The 18991-nt window shown below is 41.8% G+C and overlaps 14 protein-coding genes across 14 annotated transcripts; 7 read left to right on the top strand and 7 right to left on the bottom strand.

Annotated features, from left to right (window-relative positions):
* Positions 1-78: 78 nt before the first annotated feature.
* On the bottom strand, positions 79-390 carry TRX1 (thioredoxin; the record flags this gene model as incomplete). The annotated part of the gene is made up of 1 exon (XM_020210170.1): positions 79-390. The coding sequence occupies one exon, from the start codon at positions 388-390 to the stop codon at positions 79-81; it is 312 nt and encodes a 103-aa protein (XP_020064706.1).
* A 181-nt stretch (positions 391-571) lies between these two features.
* CTM1 (cytochrome c lysine N-methyltransferase) lies at positions 572-2242 on the bottom strand (the record flags this gene model as incomplete). The annotated part of the gene is made up of 1 exon (XM_020210168.1): positions 572-2242. The coding sequence occupies one exon, from the start codon at positions 2240-2242 to the stop codon at positions 572-574; it is 1671 nt and encodes a 556-aa protein (XP_020064705.1).
* Positions 2243-2637: 395 nt separating this feature from the next.
* On the top strand, positions 2638-4221 carry HCR1 (translation initiation factor eIF3 subunit j). The gene has a single exon (XM_020207451.1). The coding sequence runs from the start codon at positions 2934-2936 to the stop codon at positions 3771-3773; it is 840 nt and encodes a 279-aa protein (XP_020064704.1). The 5' UTR covers positions 2638-2933; the 3' UTR covers positions 3774-4221.
* Positions 3828-4616, bottom strand: CANTADRAFT_339244 (uncharacterized protein; the record flags this gene model as incomplete). Its single annotated transcript, XM_020208549.1, has 2 exons — positions 3828-4540; positions 4583-4616. 2 exons carry the CDS (start codon positions 4614-4616, stop codon positions 3882-3884), a joined length of 693 nt encoding a protein of 230 aa, XP_020064703.1. The 3' UTR covers positions 3828-3881.
* Positions 4617-4726: 110 nt separating this feature from the next.
* On the top strand, positions 4727-5605 carry CANTADRAFT_25528 (TRAPP subunit). Its single transcript, XM_020207450.1, has one exon. It carries the CDS (start codon positions 4761-4763, stop codon positions 5505-5507), a length of 747 nt encoding a protein of 248 aa, XP_020064702.1. The 5' UTR covers positions 4727-4760; the 3' UTR covers positions 5508-5605.
* A 126-nt stretch (positions 5606-5731) lies between these two features.
* Positions 5732-6382, top strand: CANTADRAFT_50597 (peptide alpha-N-acetyltransferase complex A subunit; the record flags this gene model as incomplete). The annotated part of the gene is made up of 1 exon (XM_020209844.1): positions 5732-6382. The coding sequence occupies one exon, from the start codon at positions 5732-5734 to the stop codon at positions 6380-6382; it is 651 nt and encodes a 216-aa protein (XP_020064701.1).
* Positions 6383-6465: 83 nt separating this feature from the next.
* Positions 6466-7242, bottom strand: CANTADRAFT_48684 (uncharacterized protein; the record flags this gene model as incomplete). The annotated part of the gene is made up of 1 exon (XM_020209618.1): positions 6466-7242. The coding sequence occupies one exon, from the start codon at positions 7240-7242 to the stop codon at positions 6466-6468; it is 777 nt and encodes a 258-aa protein (XP_020064700.1).
* Positions 7243-7533: 291 nt separating this feature from the next.
* CANTADRAFT_25525 (uncharacterized protein) lies at positions 7534-9701 on the top strand. The gene has a single exon (XM_020207449.1). It carries the CDS (start codon positions 7611-7613, stop codon positions 9639-9641), a length of 2031 nt encoding a protein of 676 aa, XP_020064699.1. The 5' UTR covers positions 7534-7610; the 3' UTR covers positions 9642-9701.
* On the bottom strand, positions 9699-10574 carry CANTADRAFT_5310 (uncharacterized protein; the record flags this gene model as incomplete). The annotated part of the gene is made up of 1 exon (XM_020210160.1): positions 9699-10574. One exon carries the CDS (start codon positions 10572-10574, stop codon positions 9699-9701), a length of 876 nt encoding a protein of 291 aa, XP_020064698.1.
* Positions 10575-11544: 970 nt separating this feature from the next.
* Positions 11545-14109, top strand: CANTADRAFT_27862 (uncharacterized protein; the record flags this gene model as incomplete). Its single annotated transcript, XM_020208215.1, has 1 exon — positions 11545-14109. A coding segment is annotated over one exon (2565 nt), but the record flags the coding sequence as incomplete, so codon positions are not given.
* On the bottom strand, positions 13718-15148 carry SPT3 (transcriptional regulator). The gene has a single exon (XM_020207448.1). The coding sequence runs from the start codon at positions 14755-14757 to the stop codon at positions 14149-14151; it is 609 nt and encodes a 202-aa protein (XP_020064696.1). The 5' UTR covers positions 14758-15148; the 3' UTR covers positions 13718-14148.
* A 319-nt stretch (positions 15149-15467) lies between these two features.
* On the top strand, positions 15468-15788 carry CANTADRAFT_205219 (uncharacterized protein). Its single transcript, XM_020206580.1, has one exon. The coding sequence runs from the start codon at positions 15568-15570 to the stop codon at positions 15751-15753; it is 186 nt and encodes a 61-aa protein (XP_020064695.1). The 5' UTR covers positions 15468-15567; the 3' UTR covers positions 15754-15788.
* A 36-nt stretch (positions 15789-15824) lies between these two features.
* CANTADRAFT_48648 (rRNA-processing protein) lies at positions 15825-17372 on the bottom strand (the record flags this gene model as incomplete). Its single annotated transcript, XM_020209611.1, has 2 exons — positions 15825-17056; positions 17105-17372. 2 exons carry the CDS (start codon positions 17370-17372, stop codon positions 15825-15827), a joined length of 1500 nt encoding a protein of 499 aa, XP_020064694.1.
* Positions 17373-17990: 618 nt separating this feature from the next.
* PGA1 (Pga1p) lies at positions 17991-18362 on the top strand (the record flags this gene model as incomplete). The annotated part of the gene is made up of 1 exon (XM_020210152.1): positions 17991-18362. The coding sequence occupies one exon, from the start codon at positions 17991-17993 to the stop codon at positions 18360-18362; it is 372 nt and encodes a 123-aa protein (XP_020064693.1).
* Between the last annotated feature and the right edge of the window lie 629 nt (positions 18363-18991).

Genomic DNA, 18991 nt, shown 5'->3' with positions numbered 1-18991 from the left:
TGACCAAAGGCAGGCCGTTCGAAGGCATTTACACTACACAGTATTTCTTTATTAAACGTTGATTCATTCATATACTATTTAAGCGTGAGTTTCAACAGCTTGCTTAAGAGCAGATGGGTTGGCACCAATGACCTTTTGAACGATCTTACCTTCCTTGATGAAGAGAACAGTTGGCATGGAACTGATTTCGTATTCAGCAGCAACTTCAGAAACTTCATCGACATCAACCTTGATGAACTTGGCTTGGGTGAATTGAGCAGCAAACTTGTCCAAGAATGGAGCAATCATCTTACATGGACCACACCAGGTGGCGAAGAAATCGACAACGACTAAACCTTCGAACTTCAAAGCTTCGTCGAATTCGGCTTTACTTGTAACTTGAGCAACCATTTTATGTATTTGATTTGGTGGATACTTTCACAGGTGAGAATGTCGAACTCTTTTATAGTCGCGGCCATGTCACGGGGTGCCCGACATCGCCGTTGCCATTACGTAATTCAAGAGGCTGGATCGCTATTTTCTCGCACCATTTGTAAGCCACGCACTAGGTGCTGGCGATTCGAGAACCTTCCTAGTCTAGTGCCAATTGCTTAGGTGCGGTTGAATAAGCACTCCATTCTTCTCGGGCAAGATGATCAGGAATGAGAATAGACTTTCCTGAGTCATGCTTTCTAATTAGTAATTGTAGAGTGTGGTTCCTCAACTCGATCACATTGTCCAACACGTTCCCGAAGCATCCATCATCGGACAGTTTCTGATTGACTAGGCCACGACTCAGGGTGATGATATAAGCAACACACTTTGTAATCATCTCTTCTGTGGTGTCAAAAGCATGATCATTGGTAATTTGCTCCCCTTTGACCGTCACCCCTATTGGCGGCACGCCATTAATAATGTCGTATGCTTCTTCTTGGTGTTTTAACAAATCGATGATTTCGGCATCATCAAGTTCCACCTCGTCTGGGATGCTGTTGTAACGTCTGAAATGAGCAGAAGCAACTTCGGGCCACTTGCTATTGTACTGTATGTCTTCGTCAAAGAGCAAGGGAAGATTGCTATCGTGTAGATTGATGTACGCATCGTTTGGTGTCAATACTAACTGGACTTGTGGCACAATTTGCAACCATTTAGATTTGAGCAATACTTCGTGCTCGACCTGCAAGTACAATTCGAGTAATTGGAAGTGGTCTACTTGCTCCTCCTGTTCGACCTCGTTCACAGTCTTTATCTGAGGGATAAACCCATAAGTGCGAACAAAATGACCAACACTCTCAACCGGAGAGTACGAGATGGTAACCTCGAATTTTCCATGCTTCAAATGAGACCTCTTGATCTTCAATAACACTGCTTTCGAATTTGCGTCCACATCAAAATAGGCATTGTTGTTATGAAAATGATTAGCAAAATCTAAAATTGGTACCAAGGTGATATTAGTGATGAAATCCTTATCATTGGAGATTGTTGCAGTTTTTCCATCGTGATCAGGTTCCTTGATATGAAGTTCCTGAAATGTCTCTTCGAGCTCTTCTTTATCCTTCTGTTCTATGCCATGGGGAATTTCTAAAGTTCTCGATCTAATGGCCCTACTCAATTGATAAAATGTTTCGAATGAGAGTATCAGCTCAAACTCAATCTCTTTTTCTCTGTAAAGAATATTCATGCTTTCCACGAACGACTCATACTCGAATTTGCAGGTTTGTGCCTCCTGTATGACACTTGAGATAAACTTATCGGAGCTTTCATCTTTCCGTGGGAATCCCATCACTTCAGTGCCTAACAAAATGTCCAAATACTGATCATAGATTCGTAATGGACTGGTCAGATGATATTTTCCGGAGATACTTAATTCTCTAAGAATATAGAAAGCTATCACGTAGCAACATAAAATATGAGTTTCTGTATGGGGTTCCATCACTGTAAGCACATTGACAATCAATTCTGACTCCTTCACGTTTTGATGCTCGAAAGAAGTGTTTTGATCCCTCTCTTTCAATCCGTCCAACATGGGTAATAAGTTCATGTAGTCAAGTGTGACATCGTAAGGTACACGGAGCACTTCGAGATCCTCATCTTCACCAAGCTCTTCATCAATCACACCTTCGAATTGTAATCCAATCCCTCCAAGTTCACTCTTTCCAATAACAAGACGTGGATGCAACTTAATGATGTTCTTTTCTATCCATTCCTGGAGGACATTGTTTCTTGAAACGCCTGGTATAACTGTATCTTTGGCGATGCTCATGACTATAACCGTAACTGATGTTAGCGATTGCAACTAATATTTTTGCGAATCACGCGGATGGTGCTCCTAGAAATAGTGTCCGTTGCGAAATCATTAACGTAGTAAATATAGCTAAAGCGATATCGTACGGAGGACGACTCACGATACGGACCTCCCGAGGAATATTATAGAAGCAGCTCTTCTTAATTAATATCAGCTCATTGAGTCTGGAAGACTCGGCTCGGAAAAATAACGGCCGCATTTGATGGAAAAACCGGACCCACTAATCCCAATCCGAGCTAACCTTCCCTTTGAGGCATTTAATGCTCGACATAGATATTCGAAAGTTGTTAAAAATAAATGGTTGACGAGATGATAAACTATGGAAGTCTCTAATTGATATGGAGAAATTGTCCTCGCACTCTCTATTTGGTACTATTGCTACGGGGGATATTAAACCAATAGACCGCCAAAATCATACACCACAGCCAACACCCAGATGAGCATAACTTTGCATATACCCCAAGGGCTATTATAGTCTACGACTACTCTACCAAATGGCATGGCTGTTCTAAAGCACTAATTATTGCAACACGACCGATACTCGGTAGGTTCCTGGATGCTAAATTACACAAAATCCATTCAGTCTAACAAAAATTTAAAGGAACAAAAAACTTTTCCTTGATTGTATCGTAAAAGTATTATCATCAATATGTCCTGGGACGACGAAGATTTTGACGCACCAACTACTAAAACCACAGCACCAGCTGCTGCTGCATCCTGGGAGGACGAAGAGGAAGATGAAGTTTTAGAATCCTGGGAAATTGATGAAGAAGAAGTTGCCAGAAAGAAGAAGGAAGCCGAGGCCCAAAAGCAAAAGGAAAAGGCTGAATTAAAGAAGAAGCAAGAAGAGGCCAAAGCTAAGAAGCTTGGTAAGCACAAGGTTGTCTCTGAATTTGATGATGTTGATGAAGCCACCAGAAAAGAATTGTTGAGAAAGGCTGAATTGAGTGCTGACTTGAACAACGCCGCCGATTTGTTCGGAGGTTTAGGTGTTGCAGGTGATGATGACTTTGACATCAATGAGCATCCAAGAGAAAAGGCAAGAAGAGCTGCCGCTGCTGTTGCTGCCAGAAAGCCTGTCCTTAGCAAGGATACTCCAATTGACTCGCATCCATTATTCCAACCAACTAACAAAGCAGAATTCGAAAGTTTGAGAAAGACTTTGGGACCTGTTTTGACCGACTTGGCTGAGGACTCCTTGATGAACTACTCTTCTGGTTTGGCTATCGATTTGATCAGAGATTTGGCTCAACCTTTGTCTGTGGAGAATCTCAGAAAGGTCTTATCCACTTTGAATGTTGTCATCAAGGATAAAGAAAGACAAGAGAGACAGAATAGATTGAAGAAGACTGGTGGTACTTCCACTGGTGGTGCTGGTAAGAAGAAGGCTAAGCCTGCTGCTAGACCAAATGTTGGTGGTGGTTTCAAGAAAGATGGCATGGATGAGTTAGATGACTTTGATGATTTTGGTGATGATGACTTCATGTAAGTTCCTTGATCAGTTCGGAGATAGATTTGTTTTGCATCATGGTCAGTAGCTCCTTCGTTTAATTAGTCTTACCTAGATGGGACCTTGTATAGTATTTAAGGAGCAGCACTACAATAAATTTTTATCAGTAGCAACCTGTTTGATACGCCTTGCAATCAAGTGGTAGCGTCGATTTCGTAACAAATCGATAGGATCTTTTAGTGTTCCCTCTGTTGCTGCACTTGATTGATTTCCAATTTTCTCGATAAACTTATTTACCTTCAGGATTTTGGTAGACATATTCTGGTTAATTGTTCTCACACTTTCAAGTTCGACTTCCTGGTTAGCATTGGGAAATACTTCCCTATCTTTCAACTCGTTCTCTTCAATGCCTTGCATACAGTTTTGTATGAGGAGAACATCTTCTGCTGTAGCTGAAGTCTTTTTTGTTTGTAAACCTCGAAATCGCTTTTTTTTTCTCTTTGCAGTATTATTATTACCTTGAGTTTCCGTTTTCCTTGCGACAATTTGCTTTTGAATCTCCTCGACCTTGTATGCTTCTAACGGTTCATGAATTAATGAATTTGACGGTGTTGATGTGGCTTGAAAGGAAACATCTTTCAATTGGATCCCCAAAAGGTGATTTCTACTGGAAGCCTTGGCTTTAGTACCTTTTGGCTTCTTCTTGAAGATCTCCCTTAGACTTGCTGCGGTGTTTATCGTCTTAGCGGCAAGAATTCTTCTGCTATTTGCAGCCGGCAAATGTTTAGCTGAAGAGAAATTTTTCACTAGATGTTAGTACATGCCGGTATAGTCTTTAAACTACGTACCGCTCTTACTACCATCAGTTGACGCCCTAACCATTTCACAGTATATTTCACAACCATGTTGCAAACTTCGAGACAATTGTCGCGACATTCCTTGCGACAACTGCGACACTTTAAACCAAATCTGACTGATCCATTATAGGAACAGCACAAACGAGGCAGTAATAGAGATTAGGGTCAGATGTCGAACGATAACATAATCTTGCCTTCTGCAGCAAGTTTGTCTACACTTTCTATTGCAGATAATCCCAAATCTGGATTCGGGTACAATCCGTCCTTGGGTCCCTTGTCCAATACCATAACACCAGAGAGCTCCAACATCCTATTGAATAGAAAAACATTGAGCCTAACTCCTACCTCTGGTAACTCCATATACGACAAGAACGTCAACAACAAGAAGATAAATGAAATCAACTTATCGTCGTTATCCTTCTTGTTCTGTGAAGCAGTGAACTGGACCCATAGGAATTCCAAGGGAATTCAAGACTTGGAAACCCGATTGAATGGTCTAGGGTACCAGGTGGGGCAGCGATTCCTCGAACTCATTAAGCTCAGAGAAGGTGTCAAGAGCAGCAAAAGAGAGATTAAAATTATTGATATCTTGAGGTTCATCCATGGAACATTTTGGAAATCTATATTTGGAAAAACCGCCAACGAACTAGAGAAGTCACAGGATGCTTCCAATGAGTATATGATCATTGACAATGTTCCGTTGGTGTCCAAGTTTATCAGCATACCCAAAGATTATGGAAACTTAAATTGTTCAGCATTTATGGCCGGAATAATAGAAGGAGCATTAGATTCCTCTAGCTTCCATGCCAACGTCACTGCCCATTCTGCTCCCATTGATGGAGTACCTCTCAGAACTGTGTTTTTGATCAAGTTCGACGAACAGTTGGTGATAAGAGAGAGTTTACGATTCAATTGATAAATAAGCACATTAATTTTACGATTTTTTCTGTTTCGATATCGGGTAAATGTTAGTCTATTTAGATCTAGTATTCTGAAATAAGAAATGCTCCAGTAGGTTAGGAAATCAATTTTAAGTCTGTTTATCAGCAACTTTCTTGTGCTCGCACGACCCTACTGAAAAAATGGTCAAAGGTATCTATGGCAAGAGACTAGAACGTTCAACCTCAGATCCCTCTCACCATGGGTATAACAATCAGGCAAGCGACCATCAACGATATACAGGCTATGCAAAATGCAAACTTGCACAACTTGCCTGAAAATTACCAATTGAAATACTACATGTACCATATTTTATCATGGCCTCAAGCCAGTTTCGTTGCGACAACCTACGATGAAGTTGAAGGGTTCGGAGACGAGGAAGAACAGGATGAGGACAACTTGAAACAACCAATAGCATGCGACCCAAAGGGAGACTCTGCCTACATAAGTAAAGGTGAAAAGATTGTGGGGTATGTGCTTGGAAAAATGGAAGATGATCCAGAAGCAGAAGATAAGACTCCTCACGGCCACATCACTTCATTGTCTGTTATGAGAACGTATAGAAGAATGGGGTTGGCGGAAAAGTTGATGCGTCAATCGTTGTATGCTATGTGTGAATCTTTTGGTGCCCAATACGTTTCGTTACATGTGAGAAAATCAAATAGAGCTGCATTACATTTGTATAGAGACTCCTTGGCATTCAAGGTTACCACTATTGAAAAATCATACTACCAAGATGGTGAGGATGCATATGCCATGAAATTGGAATTAAAATTGGAGGAATTAGTTCCTTCGAAGGCAAGACAGGTGATAGAAGACGATTTATCCAAGGACTTGTTGGAAGGTTTATAAAATGGTTTGCAGTAATTATCGCCGTGTATATAGGTGAAGTAGTATACAAATAGAAGAGCAGAAGAAATGAGGAATGAAGAACACTAATAACGTTCCTTCATTCTAGATGCAACAGTACGTAAGTTACCATAAACTTTACCTGGTGGGGAACCCAAAATTAATGACACCACGGATTCTCTGGCCATTCTGATGTGAGTGAAACCCCCCAAAATATGGATCTTGGAATCAGCCAACACTATTCTTGTTCTGGTGGCATTTTCAATGGCAAACTTGGTCTTACCATCCTTACCAGCAATTCTACCAATTGCTCTGGACAAATGGTCACCTTGCAAGGTCTTAACGTCCTTGATTTCGAATGTCTCAATATACAAATCGTCCAATCTCAAAAGTGCAATAGCATCATCCACGTCGAATCCGAGGGTAAATGCTTTGACGAAATCGGCACCCTTTTGCAATGCACCCACGTCTGTGGTCTCCTTATTAGTTCTCATTTCCACAGTTCTGGTCTTTAAGTTCATTCTCACTTGTAACTTCAAGTGCTCCACTAATGGGGGATATATCTTGGTCCAAGTATTCTTGAGTGGGGCCATTCTGTGTGGAGGAACAGGCACCTTTCTGCTTTCCAACTTCACCTTCATTCCAGCCTTGGATGCTGCAGCAAACTTGGGCTTTCCGGTTTCATCCAACACCACTCCTTCTGCTTCAGGTTTGGCTTCTTCGCTTCCTTCTGGAGCTGGGGCAGCTTCTTCGGCCACTGGCACGGAAGAGCCGTCGATGAGCATTTCCTCCTCATTTTCCTCCACTGGCTGGGCCACGGCGGCGCTTGGAGCCAAGTCTTTCTTTGCTGTTGGGGCCACCATCTTGGTACTGTAGTTGTAGATCACGATAAGATGAAAAAATCTGAGAGATGAGATGAACCAATGGTCACGTGACCAGGTGTCCAATTTCGGTTTAAGAGGCTATTAATGCTTTCGTCGGCCTCTGCTGCTCGTAGTTGCCGTGCTGGAATACGCAATGCTCAATTTCCAAGCACTCAGCGCCCAAACACCTCTCTGTGCCTTTCCACTTGCTGTGCGTGATCGACCAGCTCCGCCAGCCAATAGCGCAAAAAAATTGGTTATGTGCCGCACCCACACAAAGTTCCCTAAGACCGTCACCACATTGAATTAATTGAAAAAGTTCACCACAACTTCATCCCAACTTCATTCAGAGTTCAACACTCGACATAATGTTTCCTCTTGGATTGAGGCGAACCTATTTAGGAGGCTTGACACGGGTATCCAGAAATTTGTATGGTCTTGTGACTTTCAAGGGTCCAGAAATTAGGCCACTAGTTATCGGCAAACCAGCCAGTTTGCCATGGATAAAATTTCTTCAAAAACGACAAGCAAGCGGGTCGCCTGCCCTCTTCAGGAGCCAGCAACTGCTTCCTTCGACTTTGCTCTTGGGCGTCAATACCGCAAGAGCTTTCACCACACACTCGGCCAACCCCCAAAAGGCATCTCATGATAAAGAGCCTGAACCCACCGCATCTAAAATCACCAAGGCCAATCTCCTCTCCGAGGCCAACAACACCTTTTCTAGAACTCTTGTACATATTAAGTGGCCGTTGCTTCGTGGAAACCGCAACACGTCTGCGTTGGACATCACCTCTGCATTCATCTCATGGTTGGTCATGGGAAACCTCCTATGGATCATTTTGGGAACAACTACCTTTGGCTTGGTTGCAATGTATTGCATTCATTATTTGGATAATTTGTGGTACAAGTTCAGCCAGCTGGAAGATGAAGAGAACACCAACGACAATAGCGTTTTGGGCACATTAACCAGTATGGTGCTTGCCCATGGCTTGGGGATGAAAATCGAATTTCAAAAGGGAAACATCTTGCCCGAACTCAGAGAGGGAAAGTTGAGATTCAGGAACTTCACAGTGAGTTCTTCTGTGGGCCAAGATGAGGAAGAAGACAAAATGTACCAATTTTCGGCCAAAGTCGAAGCTATGGATATCACATTGTCGTTCAAAAAATGGTACGAAGGAAATGGCCTCATCAACGACATGGAGATTTTTGGACTCCACGGTGAAGTCTTCAAATCAGAGAGATTAAACACCACAGATAATATCCATGAAAGTATCCATTTCCAGTACGACGTTAACGACTACAATCTTGAGGCATTATCTGTGCCACCTCAACCACAGGCAAAGGTAAAATCATTCCTTGATTCCGATTATCAATTAGATCATTTGAAAATAAGAGATTCCTACTTCGAAATATTCAGTGATTCGTCGAAATCAAACGTTCCTTTGAGAGTCACGATTTTCAGTTGTGACTTGCCACAATTGAGAGGTGACAGAGTATTAATTGATTTCTTCAATGCGAACAACGTTAGTGGCGCATTGAATGACTCCATGTTCACTATACATAAACGTCAAAACGTTACTAACTATGGCGATACGCAAGAAATTAATGAGAATAAAATTGTTCGATGCAAGATTAACGGCATAAACTTAGGTGCAATTTCAAAATCAAACCCGAACCTGAAGTTCAACTGGTTAGTTAATGGTTCTGCGGAAATCACCGCAGATATTACCATACCCAATTTGAATGAAGAAGAATTTCAATTCGTCAATGAATACAGAAGAGTCAGTAACGCACTTTCCAGTATTGTGTCAGATTTCGTGAGCGTCACCAATCCGGAACCCGAATCTAAAGACAATGGAGATTTGTCTGAATCAAATACGCTCTTGCAAGGTGCATTAGCAGCCATTTATCACACCTTCTCAAAACCAACTAATGACAGAACGCCAGGAAAATCTAACTACGTTATGGTAAACGTTAAAATCAAATTTTCAGACTTGAAAGCAAGTTTACCACAGCATTTGCCATACTCTTCAACTGGGGTCCCATTTATTTCTTTGCAAAATCTTAGATCCTTGATTGCTTGTATCAATACGTTGTATACTGGGTCTCCCACACTTGATAACTCTTCTTCAAGTTCACCTTCTCCCACAAAAATTACTTTCAACGCACACAATCCACTAATAATTAAAACCACAGTTATTGAAAAAGTTACTGATCTTTATAATATCGATAATTTGGGACAAACAAAGATTGTTGACTCAATCATTAGTGATGTTTATGAAGACTTGCTCAAACTAGTGAAGGCCAATGAAAGAAATATCATCAGCGAGAGGTCAAATTTGTGGTCTCACTCGATTGCTAGTCAATTGTTGTTGTTGGGATTGGGAGTAATTGTATAATGTCATCTTTTTCAGAGCATTGCTCTCTTTTTAATGAATCACGAAAGGGTACGCCTATTATTTATTTTGACAACTTGTAGCTACCGAGTAATCTGCTTGGTCCTTAGTCACGTTCAGTTCTACTCCGTTCTTAATTCTTCTTATCAATGGTGCCAGTAGTTTTGTACCTTTCTTGCCGTGAATATCCTCCATTAAATCCCCTTCCACGGCCTTAGCTCCAATGCCCAATAAAATGCCTTTCTTTCGATGCTCTAGAGATTTTTCCAATGTCTTTTCAGATGTCTTGTTGGGAGTAGTTTTCGGTTTCCATCCCATACCTCTCAACATAGCTGCTCCAAATTGCTCAACGGGTACCTTATCGAAATCTGTAGCTTCCTCATCCGATTCCTTTTTACTGTTATTCATGGGAATGACAAGTCCTTTCTTCTCATGAAGCTTCTCCCCTTTCAAAATTGAGCTTCTAATTTGGTCCTCTTTCGATTGTGTTCTTTCCTCTGCCACTGTGTCTTTATCGTTTAAGCCAGCCGTGTTTGCATCAAACTTTGTAACTCCATACTGTAACCGTGACTCCTTCTCTTTAAGCTCAGCTGCTAAAGTTTCCTCGTCGTTTTGTTCCTTGTTTGGTGTATAAACCTGTTGTTTCTTGATCCCTAAGTTCAAGTTTTTAGGAGTAATAATCAAAGGCTTCTTTGCTTGACTGATCGCGCTGCTTCCGGAAATTGCACCTCCCTTGCCACTGTCAAAGCCATCTATCTTTGTCACAGCGGGCTCATCATCAGAACCATCATCAAAGGAGTTAATCGCATTGGTTCTCTTACCGGGGACTTTTGAACTGGTCCTATTCGGTCCTAATCCAATGCTTATCTTTTGCTTCTTGGTATTGTCTTGCTTCGACTGTACATTTCTCTTTAGATTTAACTGGAATCCAGCCATGATAGTGTTGCAGTAGATGTTTCTGATTTGAGATGCTGCGATATTTGCTTATGTAAAAATGCTGCGAAAGCAAACTTCAATCTATGACTATTTGCACCAGACCGAAAAGTTTTGACCGAATCAGCAAACTCGGGGAAGTCTCTCGACAGTACTCTTTTTATCTAAATAGTAAACTACCAAAAGTGAGAGCAAGTCTGGACTTGAGTTCCAGGCAAAAATTAGTATGTTGAAGACTCTCGACAAGAAAATCCTTGAATTTACCAAGGCCCTTAGAAGCTTAACATTGAACTAGATCATTCACTTATATTCAGTATTTGGGAACTGTAATGGAAAAAAATATGAAACAAAAAATGGAATAAAAGTTTCTATAATTGTCATAGTTTTTAAATGTTTATATGTTATGTGGTCGAGTAAATCAAAAATATGAAGAAATGAAGAAATCCCATGAAAACTAAAAAACATACTCTAGACCAAAGTAGATACAGGCTGATGATAATATTGTCAATAGTCCAGTCTTTGTAATCTACTCTAAGCATCGATCTCAGCCTCTCTTGTAAAATTCAATCTATCCCCAGACTCTAGTACGGACGCACTTGGGTCCATCATTACACAAAACACGCCCCACGACGCGATCTATACCAACTCAACCTCACTCATCTACTTATACTGGAGGGCTTAGGTGATGGGGAACGATTCGTCAGATCATAGAAACCGTTCCCATAGCACGTCAACATCTACCACGTTCTCAGCTAGCCCCACACCGGCGTTGCACAGCATGTCTTACTCGTCCAATGACACAGATATGACAGATATTGATATAGATCCATTTTTGAAATCGGCCTCCAGTGGCTCCCAAGAGACCAGACCTCCGGTGATATATCTGGCACACGATGATATGAAATTAATTGAAACAGACCCTGGAACGTCTGATATTCCTCCAACAAAGCCAAAAGCAAGCGTACCGTTGGGATTGATGTCCCTACTTTCTGGAAAGCAAAAGACTAAGAAGAAGAAGATTCCGAAAGAAGAAAAGCTTTCAGAGAAACCCATCAACGATGTGGAGACGGACTGTGATGTCTCGGATAATTTTGACTCATCTTTTACTGAAAATAGAAGTAACCAACTCCGCAAAGATTTCGATGTGTTAGAACTAGAAAAGAAGATATACAACAACGACATTGAATCGGTATCGGCCAAGGATTTCTTTTCCAGAATCAAGAAAAAGGCAGAGCCTTCCCAAGTTACAGAATCTTCCGGTACACCTACAATAGAGATTCTGGAAGGTACTACTCCGAATAATGCTGAGCCTATTCTTATCGATCTTGATGAGGAAAATGACATTGTGGTAGATACGAAGTCTTTGGAGGCAAAGATTTACGGAGATAATGCCAAAAGAACCTCCGCCAAAGATTTCCTAAGGTCTCTAAAGCCTGTTCCAAAGAAAACGAAAAGAGAACCCAAATCATACTTTGTCACCTTGAAAATCAATCCTGGCGCATTAAAAGAAATAAAGAATTACGATAACCCCTTCAAAACCAAAGGAAACATATCATTTCAAGGGACATCGAGAGGCTCCATCAGAAACGAGTTCTTCGATCGACCCAAGGTTGCAAAAAAATCTGTGTCATCCAATTCCTTCTTTGATTCAATGATGAAAGCTTCAAAGAATACAGTGAAGTTGACACCCTTACAGAAGTTAAAAGAGTTGGAGCCTCCTATTATCCAAAAATCACAATTTCATGTTTGCTCTTCGGACGATTTGGTTCGGCATAATGACATATTAGCATGCTTGCCACCTAGAGTGAAAGCACAATCATCCGATTATGGAGATAATAATATAAATCTTATGACAGAGCAATCAGTGAAACCGCAACTTGTCATTCGTGAGACTTCTATTTCCAAGTTAGATCTTTTAAAGCAAAAGATACCTGACTACCATAAGCATACTGAACTTCGTACACTTGTCGAGAAGTTTATACTTATTGAAACAAATGACGACAATGAAATTCATGAAATCACACAATCTTCAAACACAAACTCTCAGCTCTGGACAGACTTGTTTTATCCTGATTCCACCAAACAGCTATTAATCGCCAAAGACACAAGAAATTCTATCAAAAATTGGATCCTGAACTCATTCTCTAGATTAAAAGCACAGAATTTACGAGATCCCAGGAACGTCTTGATAAAGAAGAAAAAAAAGAAACAAAAGAATTTGGATAACTTTATTGTGGATGATTACTCTGTGGATTTTGATAATGAGGAGACTGAAGAAGAAATTTTCGTCCCTCTCTTGATATTACAAGGATCAATAGGCTCAGGAAAATCTTCCTCGATATACGCAGTTACCAAAGAATTGAATAGTTACGTTCATGAAATCAACACAGGACTGAATCGAGGTCGAAAAGACATTTTTAATAGCTTGAAAGAATTTTGTACTACTCAGTTGGTGCATAGACAGGATGAATCTCGTACATTTCAACAGGGCATTGTTTTACTCGAAGATGTTAATATACTATTCGAACAGGACAAAAACTTTTGGAGTGTAGTTCAAGACATATTGAACATCTCAAGACGCCCAATTGTCATAACTTGTGAGACATTACTCAATATTCCGAAATCTTTGCTTGAGTTTGCAGGGGAGGAAGGATCCATTATACATATGGACCAATATCCCGTGCAGAAGCAGCTAATCAAGAGCTATATTTGGATTTGTGGTCTAACTCAAGGATTTGATATGAAGAGTTCAGTTTTAGAAAAGATTTTGAGGAAGAGCTCAAATGGATACAACTACGATTTGCGCAAATGTCTTATGGAAGCACAATTCATTTGCCAGTCTAATAAAAGTGCAAACAAGCATACTGTCGTTGAGATCTCATTACCAGGCAGGCCTAAGAAGCAAGGAATTCAAGATCTTGAGTCACACGCAACATTAATGGATATACTATCTTGCGGAGAAGTTATTAGTGGAGGTTATCACTCAATGCTCAACCATGAGGTACAGGAAAATGAATTGGTTGATATTTATCACATTGACGACACTACCAGGATTACACAAGAACCCTTGCCATTCGAGTTGAACATCGGTGAGTACTTGATTGAGAAAATGAGAGAAGACTACGAAGTTCAAACACTGTGTCCGTCCCCCAGATTTTCATTCAATACTATACGCGAAGAGGTAAGTTCGTTTATTGGATCTAGGTCTAAAAAACGGCCCAAATTTTTCCAGGACTTGGCAATAGTTACCAGAACTACTAGGTCCCAAAACATAGAATTGCTGGATGAATTATCTGATTCACCATCGCAAGATTGGGCATACGACACAACAGGAGTACCTGAGACATCGTTCTTGAATTACATCTTGCCGAGTTCACTTACTCTTGATGTGTTACCTTTATGCAGAAACTGGATTGGTTTCCAGATTGAACTTGATAAAATTGAACAAACCACCAAAGCATCAGGTGGGGCTAGCGTGAAAGAATTCTTAAACTATCGGGACTTTCAGAAAGATTCGACCATTCTATTGGATACATTAACTCGATATAGCCTTTAAATAGTAAAAACATCGCATTTCTTAGATTAATCTGGTCCTGCTCTTGACTCTTCCTCCACCAAAAGACCTAGCGGCCTTGTGTTTGAAGTCTATCGACTGTAATCTTCTCCAAGCTTCTTCAATATGGTGAGGCATTATTGGATTTTCCAATTCATCTGGCTTATCAAAGAGGTATTTTCTCTTTTTTTGTTTTTGCTGGCCAGGGTTTTCACTCTTTTCAATCTCCGATTTGATCTGGATCAATTTCTCCTCGGAATTTTTGATCAACATCGCTTCTTCAGTTAAAGAACACACAATTTCAAAAGTCAAGAAACCGAGAATATCAATAACATCATCATTTGGTCTTGAGTCACATAACTGGGTAATTTGTGCCCATTCTCTGAATCTTTTGGCCTTTCTAAATGTAAAGGATGCTTGTCTACATTCAGACCAATGAACGTATTCTTCTCTAGTCATATTTTTGGTACGGTCGTCAGCCATTTTCAACCTCTTCAATGATGCAATCGTGGCGGCTTTTTCCTCGTCGTCTACTTGTTCCGATTCTTCTGCGGTCTCTAAATGCTGTTCACTAAACATAAATTGCAACTCCCATGGCAACCTGATCTTGGATTTTTTGTATCTTGACAACATTTTTGAGGAGTCATTGGCCTGACTGGCCGCTGCACCGCTTCCACCACCCCCAGCGCCATCACCTTCTATTAATGATTCAGTACCACCACTTTCTTGATCCTTTGCATTCTTACGCACATCTTTCCAAGACAAGTAGGTTCTCAAACGGTTCACTTTGGCCTTGTCGTGCCGTATGAGAAATATGACATCTTCTGGCGCAATTGACTTGGTTCCTCTTGCTGCTGCTGTCTTCGTGGATTGTAAAAGTATCTCAATCACCTGCCCTCGGACGATATCCTCTATGATCGATGTAGTGCCAACTGGGGGGTCATTGGACTCCCCCAGTACGAACATCATCTGCTGGATCTCGATCCTATACTTGTACTTGTCACTAGCACTCATGGTGGTAACTACCCTAGCTTGGTTAGCCCTAGTAACAATGTTTAGCAGTCCAAACTGGACGCCGGGTAACCCCTCGGAAAAAACTATATAAGAAGGGAAAATTTCTTGCAAGTCTGAGAGGATAAGATTGTATCTTCGGCTAGTGAATATCACTAGGCTTGGTGTGCCAAAACTTATTTTGTTCAGCTTGAAGTCAGTTGGCTTGGAACGGCTCTGCTGTTTCCTGTGAACTGTCGAACAGTTGATCACTTGATCTAATCAGTTTATATGATGACTCTGAGTGCATTTGGCTCGAGACTTTCTGTCGGTGTGGAAAAAACCAAGCTACCTTACTATTTTTTGTCTGATTACTGATTCTTCAAGTGGTTACTGTTTGTACAGCATCTTTCGACGGTTGAACAATATTGTAGGTTACGATAGTGAAGAGTAATGGTAATAGCTGGTGCAGATCGAGAAGATGGCGTGTTCTATCTTTTCGATCTGAGTCAGTTGTTGCCCAATGTGAAAGAGGTTGAGTGGATCCCACATAGGGCAAGAAGCCGTAAGATCAGTTTCTATTCCTTCAGTCGCTCTCAAGCGATTCGTCTATGTATTGCGATGCTACCGACTACTTAAGCTGATTGAACTATGATACATTTTGCATCGCATGATATTAATGGCTCTATTTACGTGATCATAAGGCTAAACTATCCAAATAACTTGATTGAATCACCCTCAACACGTACTTCCTCTTCTTCGTCGTCTTCTTCGACTTCATCGTCTTCATTCATATTCACCTTCTGGCCCAACAAAGATGCAAAGAACTCGTCAATTTGATTGTCATCCCACTTCAAAGAACCTCTGGGAGCCTCAAAATTGGCAATTGGTTCCTGTATATGATATCTTAACTTACGGCCCTTGGATGCCTTGGTGTCAACGTTCTTTTTGAACTTTTGAGCCTGTTGAGCACTTCTTAAACTGACAGTCAAACCGGTGGTTGGATTGCTGGACTGGATCTTCTTATCAACCAAATCATTGAGCAATACACGGTAGAAATCTTCATCATCGAAAATCTCATCGATTTCAGCAATGTTTGACTTTGCAGTGTTGGTTTCCTTTGGAATGTCTGGGTTTTCATCTTCTTCGTCTTCTTCATCGTCCTCCTCCTTTTCAAATTGAGATTTATAGTGATCATAGCCAAGAGGTTTGATTTGACGTCTATTAAGTTTGGTTCTCTTGACAAGTCTATCCATGTCTGTCAAGTTGTTCATCACTTGTTGTTCGAAAGATTGGTTAATGGCTTTAAATTTACCAGCATTTATAGCAGTAGCCCCAGAAGAGTTTTGAACCTTTGCCGACCATTTGGTCAACACATTCGAACGGTACTTGTCTAATGCAGAGTCCATTTTGGCAGTAACGGACGAATATTCATGGTAGGATCTCTTTTTAGAAGCACCAAAAACCTTATCAGAAACTTGATCTTTCTTGAACAAAGCGTTTCTCAATGCAAATATGGAATCAAGCAAGTTGTAACATTCTTCCTTTGCTTTTTGCAAATTCTTGGCTGTCTTCTTGGTTCCTAATTTCTGCGATACTAAGGTATCATGACTTGGAGGTAAAAGGTTAGAATTAGTCAATGACTTCTGGATCTTCAAACGACTATCTATAACTTTGTCGAAGAACTTGTGTTGTTGGGAGATTGCAAAACCTTTTAATGAATCATTGGTGGCAGAATTTGAAAGTCTACTCACAATATGAGTTCTTTCTTTGGCCATCAACTCCTTAACTCTAGATCTCTTGTGCTCCAATTCGGCGTTTCTTTGGTCAACACCGGAGTCATCCTCATCATCAGATCCCGATTCTTCATCAGAATTGGCTCTCAAAGAGGCCCCGGAGTCACTTTCCTCGGCCTCCTCATCCTCGAGGTCTTCAGCATCCTCTTGGTCGGAGCCTTCACTTTCCTCGTCCTCTTCGCCTTCAAGCTCACTATTTTCGTCAGATGCATATAAGTCATCTCTGCTGGTGACACTACCGCTGTATTTCTTTCCCAAGGCAACACCTACTTGTTGTCTCAACTTGGATCTGGGCACATTAACGTAGTGTTGTTTCTTCATCGTGTCGTCTTCCTCGGAGGCAGAGCCCTCGTCGTCTTCGTGCTCGAAGACATTGTCCTTGAGACCACTGTCTTCTATGTCGAAGTCATTCTGAGGCTGAGTCAACAGTGCTAACTGTTCCGACAACGATTTCTTAGCCATTTTGGTGTGCTTGGTATCATCTCATCGGTCAATTTTTCATAGCGATGGCATCCAGTCACATGATTATGTATCACGTGATACATTACCCATGCCGGAAGCCGCCAGTATGGATGGACGGGGTAGAGGCGCAATTCTAGACCCCCAGAAGTATCCTTGTCCAGGTGGCTTTGGCGTGGCAGGCTCCCGCTGGTCTAGAGTCTATGCGAGCCCCTGAGTGGCCCAAATCTACAATCGGACCAGAAGCTGGGGTTACTAACTAAAACGAGGCTGTGGACGTGTGGTGCCTGGATTTAGTACGGAGTAAACGATCGTGGGCGTCCTAGACTCTGCAATAGGCACCAGAAGCGGAGCTTGCTGGTATTGCTCAATAGTGGTGCTCACTAGTAGTGCTCGTTGGTAATCCTCATTGGTATGTCTTTTGTAGTGTAGTCTCGTACCTTTTGGGTGTCTGTCAGTTCCCGTTCAACGCTCACGATCTATCTTGCAGACACTCCTCCGCACATAAACAAAAAGTTGGGATATAAATTGACTGATACTCTCAGCTAGCAAGCGCCCAACACAGAATATACCCGTGAAGGATCAGACTAGTGACAAAGCAATCCGCACCACGCCAGCACCATGAACTTCTACACCATCTTCAACTTGTTTGCCCTTCTCGCCATGTGTTTGGCGCAGAAGAGAGCAGACGACGACAAGCCCACCACCACCTCGCAGACCAGTGTGTATGTGACGGTAACAGTCAACGGGAAGGCCACTGTTGTGCAGACAGTGTACTCGCAGACCTTCATTTCCACCTACGAGAGTGCCACCGGCGCCGTGCCCTCGGGGGCTGTCGGTATGGGCTCGTTGAGTGGGTCGGTCGGGGGTGTCCGTTCGTACTCACAGACCACTGTGGGCCAGGCTAACGCTGCTGCTGGCTTGTGGAGGCCAGAGAACATGTATGCTGGAGCATTTGGGTTCGCCTTCTTGTTGATCGGGGGATTGCTCTAGTGGGCGTAACCCGATCCTCGACACCAGCAAAGGTGTTCCAGCTTCAAGAGCCTGAACGCCTTCTTGATTGCTTTTCAAACCCCTACTGGTCAACAGGCTGTCTGGGTCACAGATTCACCGACCGCAGACATCCTTATTGAAGGACGCTACACACAGAAACGATGCTATCAGGACTTGTCCTCTGCACGGCTCCTCACTTATGTGCGTGCTAGCAGTGCAGCATCTCGTGTGTGTGCCAGCTATGGGGTCGTTTTGGCCCTCCTTCTACATCCATGCTTCCAGATGTCTTTTCTGAAAATCCCAAAATTACAGGGCCTGCTGCCCAGCCTCTAAATGACATTGTCCCGGTGCAACCAGCCGGCCTGCTTTATATTTCTTCTTTGTATATTACACCAGCCAATATAACAACTGTTAGTTCCTCGATTTACCTATGATCCATCCTGCGTACTCACATTTACCCGCGCACTCTTCATACAAATTTTTTCTTGCCTGTTGCTCAATCATCGTCAAGTTCGGAAAACTTAACAGTTAGAAGTTAATACAATAGCGATACTTAGCAAAGGTATGTTCATTGTTTGATCCCAGGCCCCGTGTGGAGACAGACCCAAACGCACCTGTTGTGCGAGCAA

Source organism: Suhomyces tanzawaensis (assembly GCF_001661415.1).
Source record: "Suhomyces tanzawaensis NRRL Y-17324 unplaced genomic scaffold CANTAscaffold_3, whole genome shotgun sequence".
Taxonomy (NCBI): Eukaryota; Fungi; Ascomycota; class Pichiomycetes; order Serinales; family Debaryomycetaceae; genus Suhomyces; species Suhomyces tanzawaensis.
Note: the sequence above shows the minus strand (reverse complement) of the source record. Positions and strands in the feature narration are given on the sequence as shown.

What these genes read in the sequence shown, in the direction of transcription:
- HCR1 (XM_020207451.1), top strand. Translation starts at nt 2,934, where the DNA reads ATGTCCTGGGACGACGAAGATTTTGACGCACCAACTACTAAAACCACA.
- CANTADRAFT_25528 (XM_020207450.1), top strand. Translation starts at nt 4,761, where the DNA reads ATGTCGAACGATAACATAATCTTGCCTTCTGCAGCAAGTTTGTCTACA.
- CANTADRAFT_25525 (XM_020207449.1), top strand. Translation starts at nt 7,611, where the DNA reads ATGTTTCCTCTTGGATTGAGGCGAACCTATTTAGGAGGCTTGACACGG.
- SPT3 (XM_020207448.1), bottom strand. Translation starts at nt 14,757, where the DNA reads ATGTTGTCAAGATACAAAAAATCCAAGATCAGGTTGCCATGGGAGTTG.
- CANTADRAFT_205219 (XM_020206580.1), top strand. Translation starts at nt 15,568, where the DNA reads ATGGTAATAGCTGGTGCAGATCGAGAAGATGGCGTGTTCTATCTTTTC.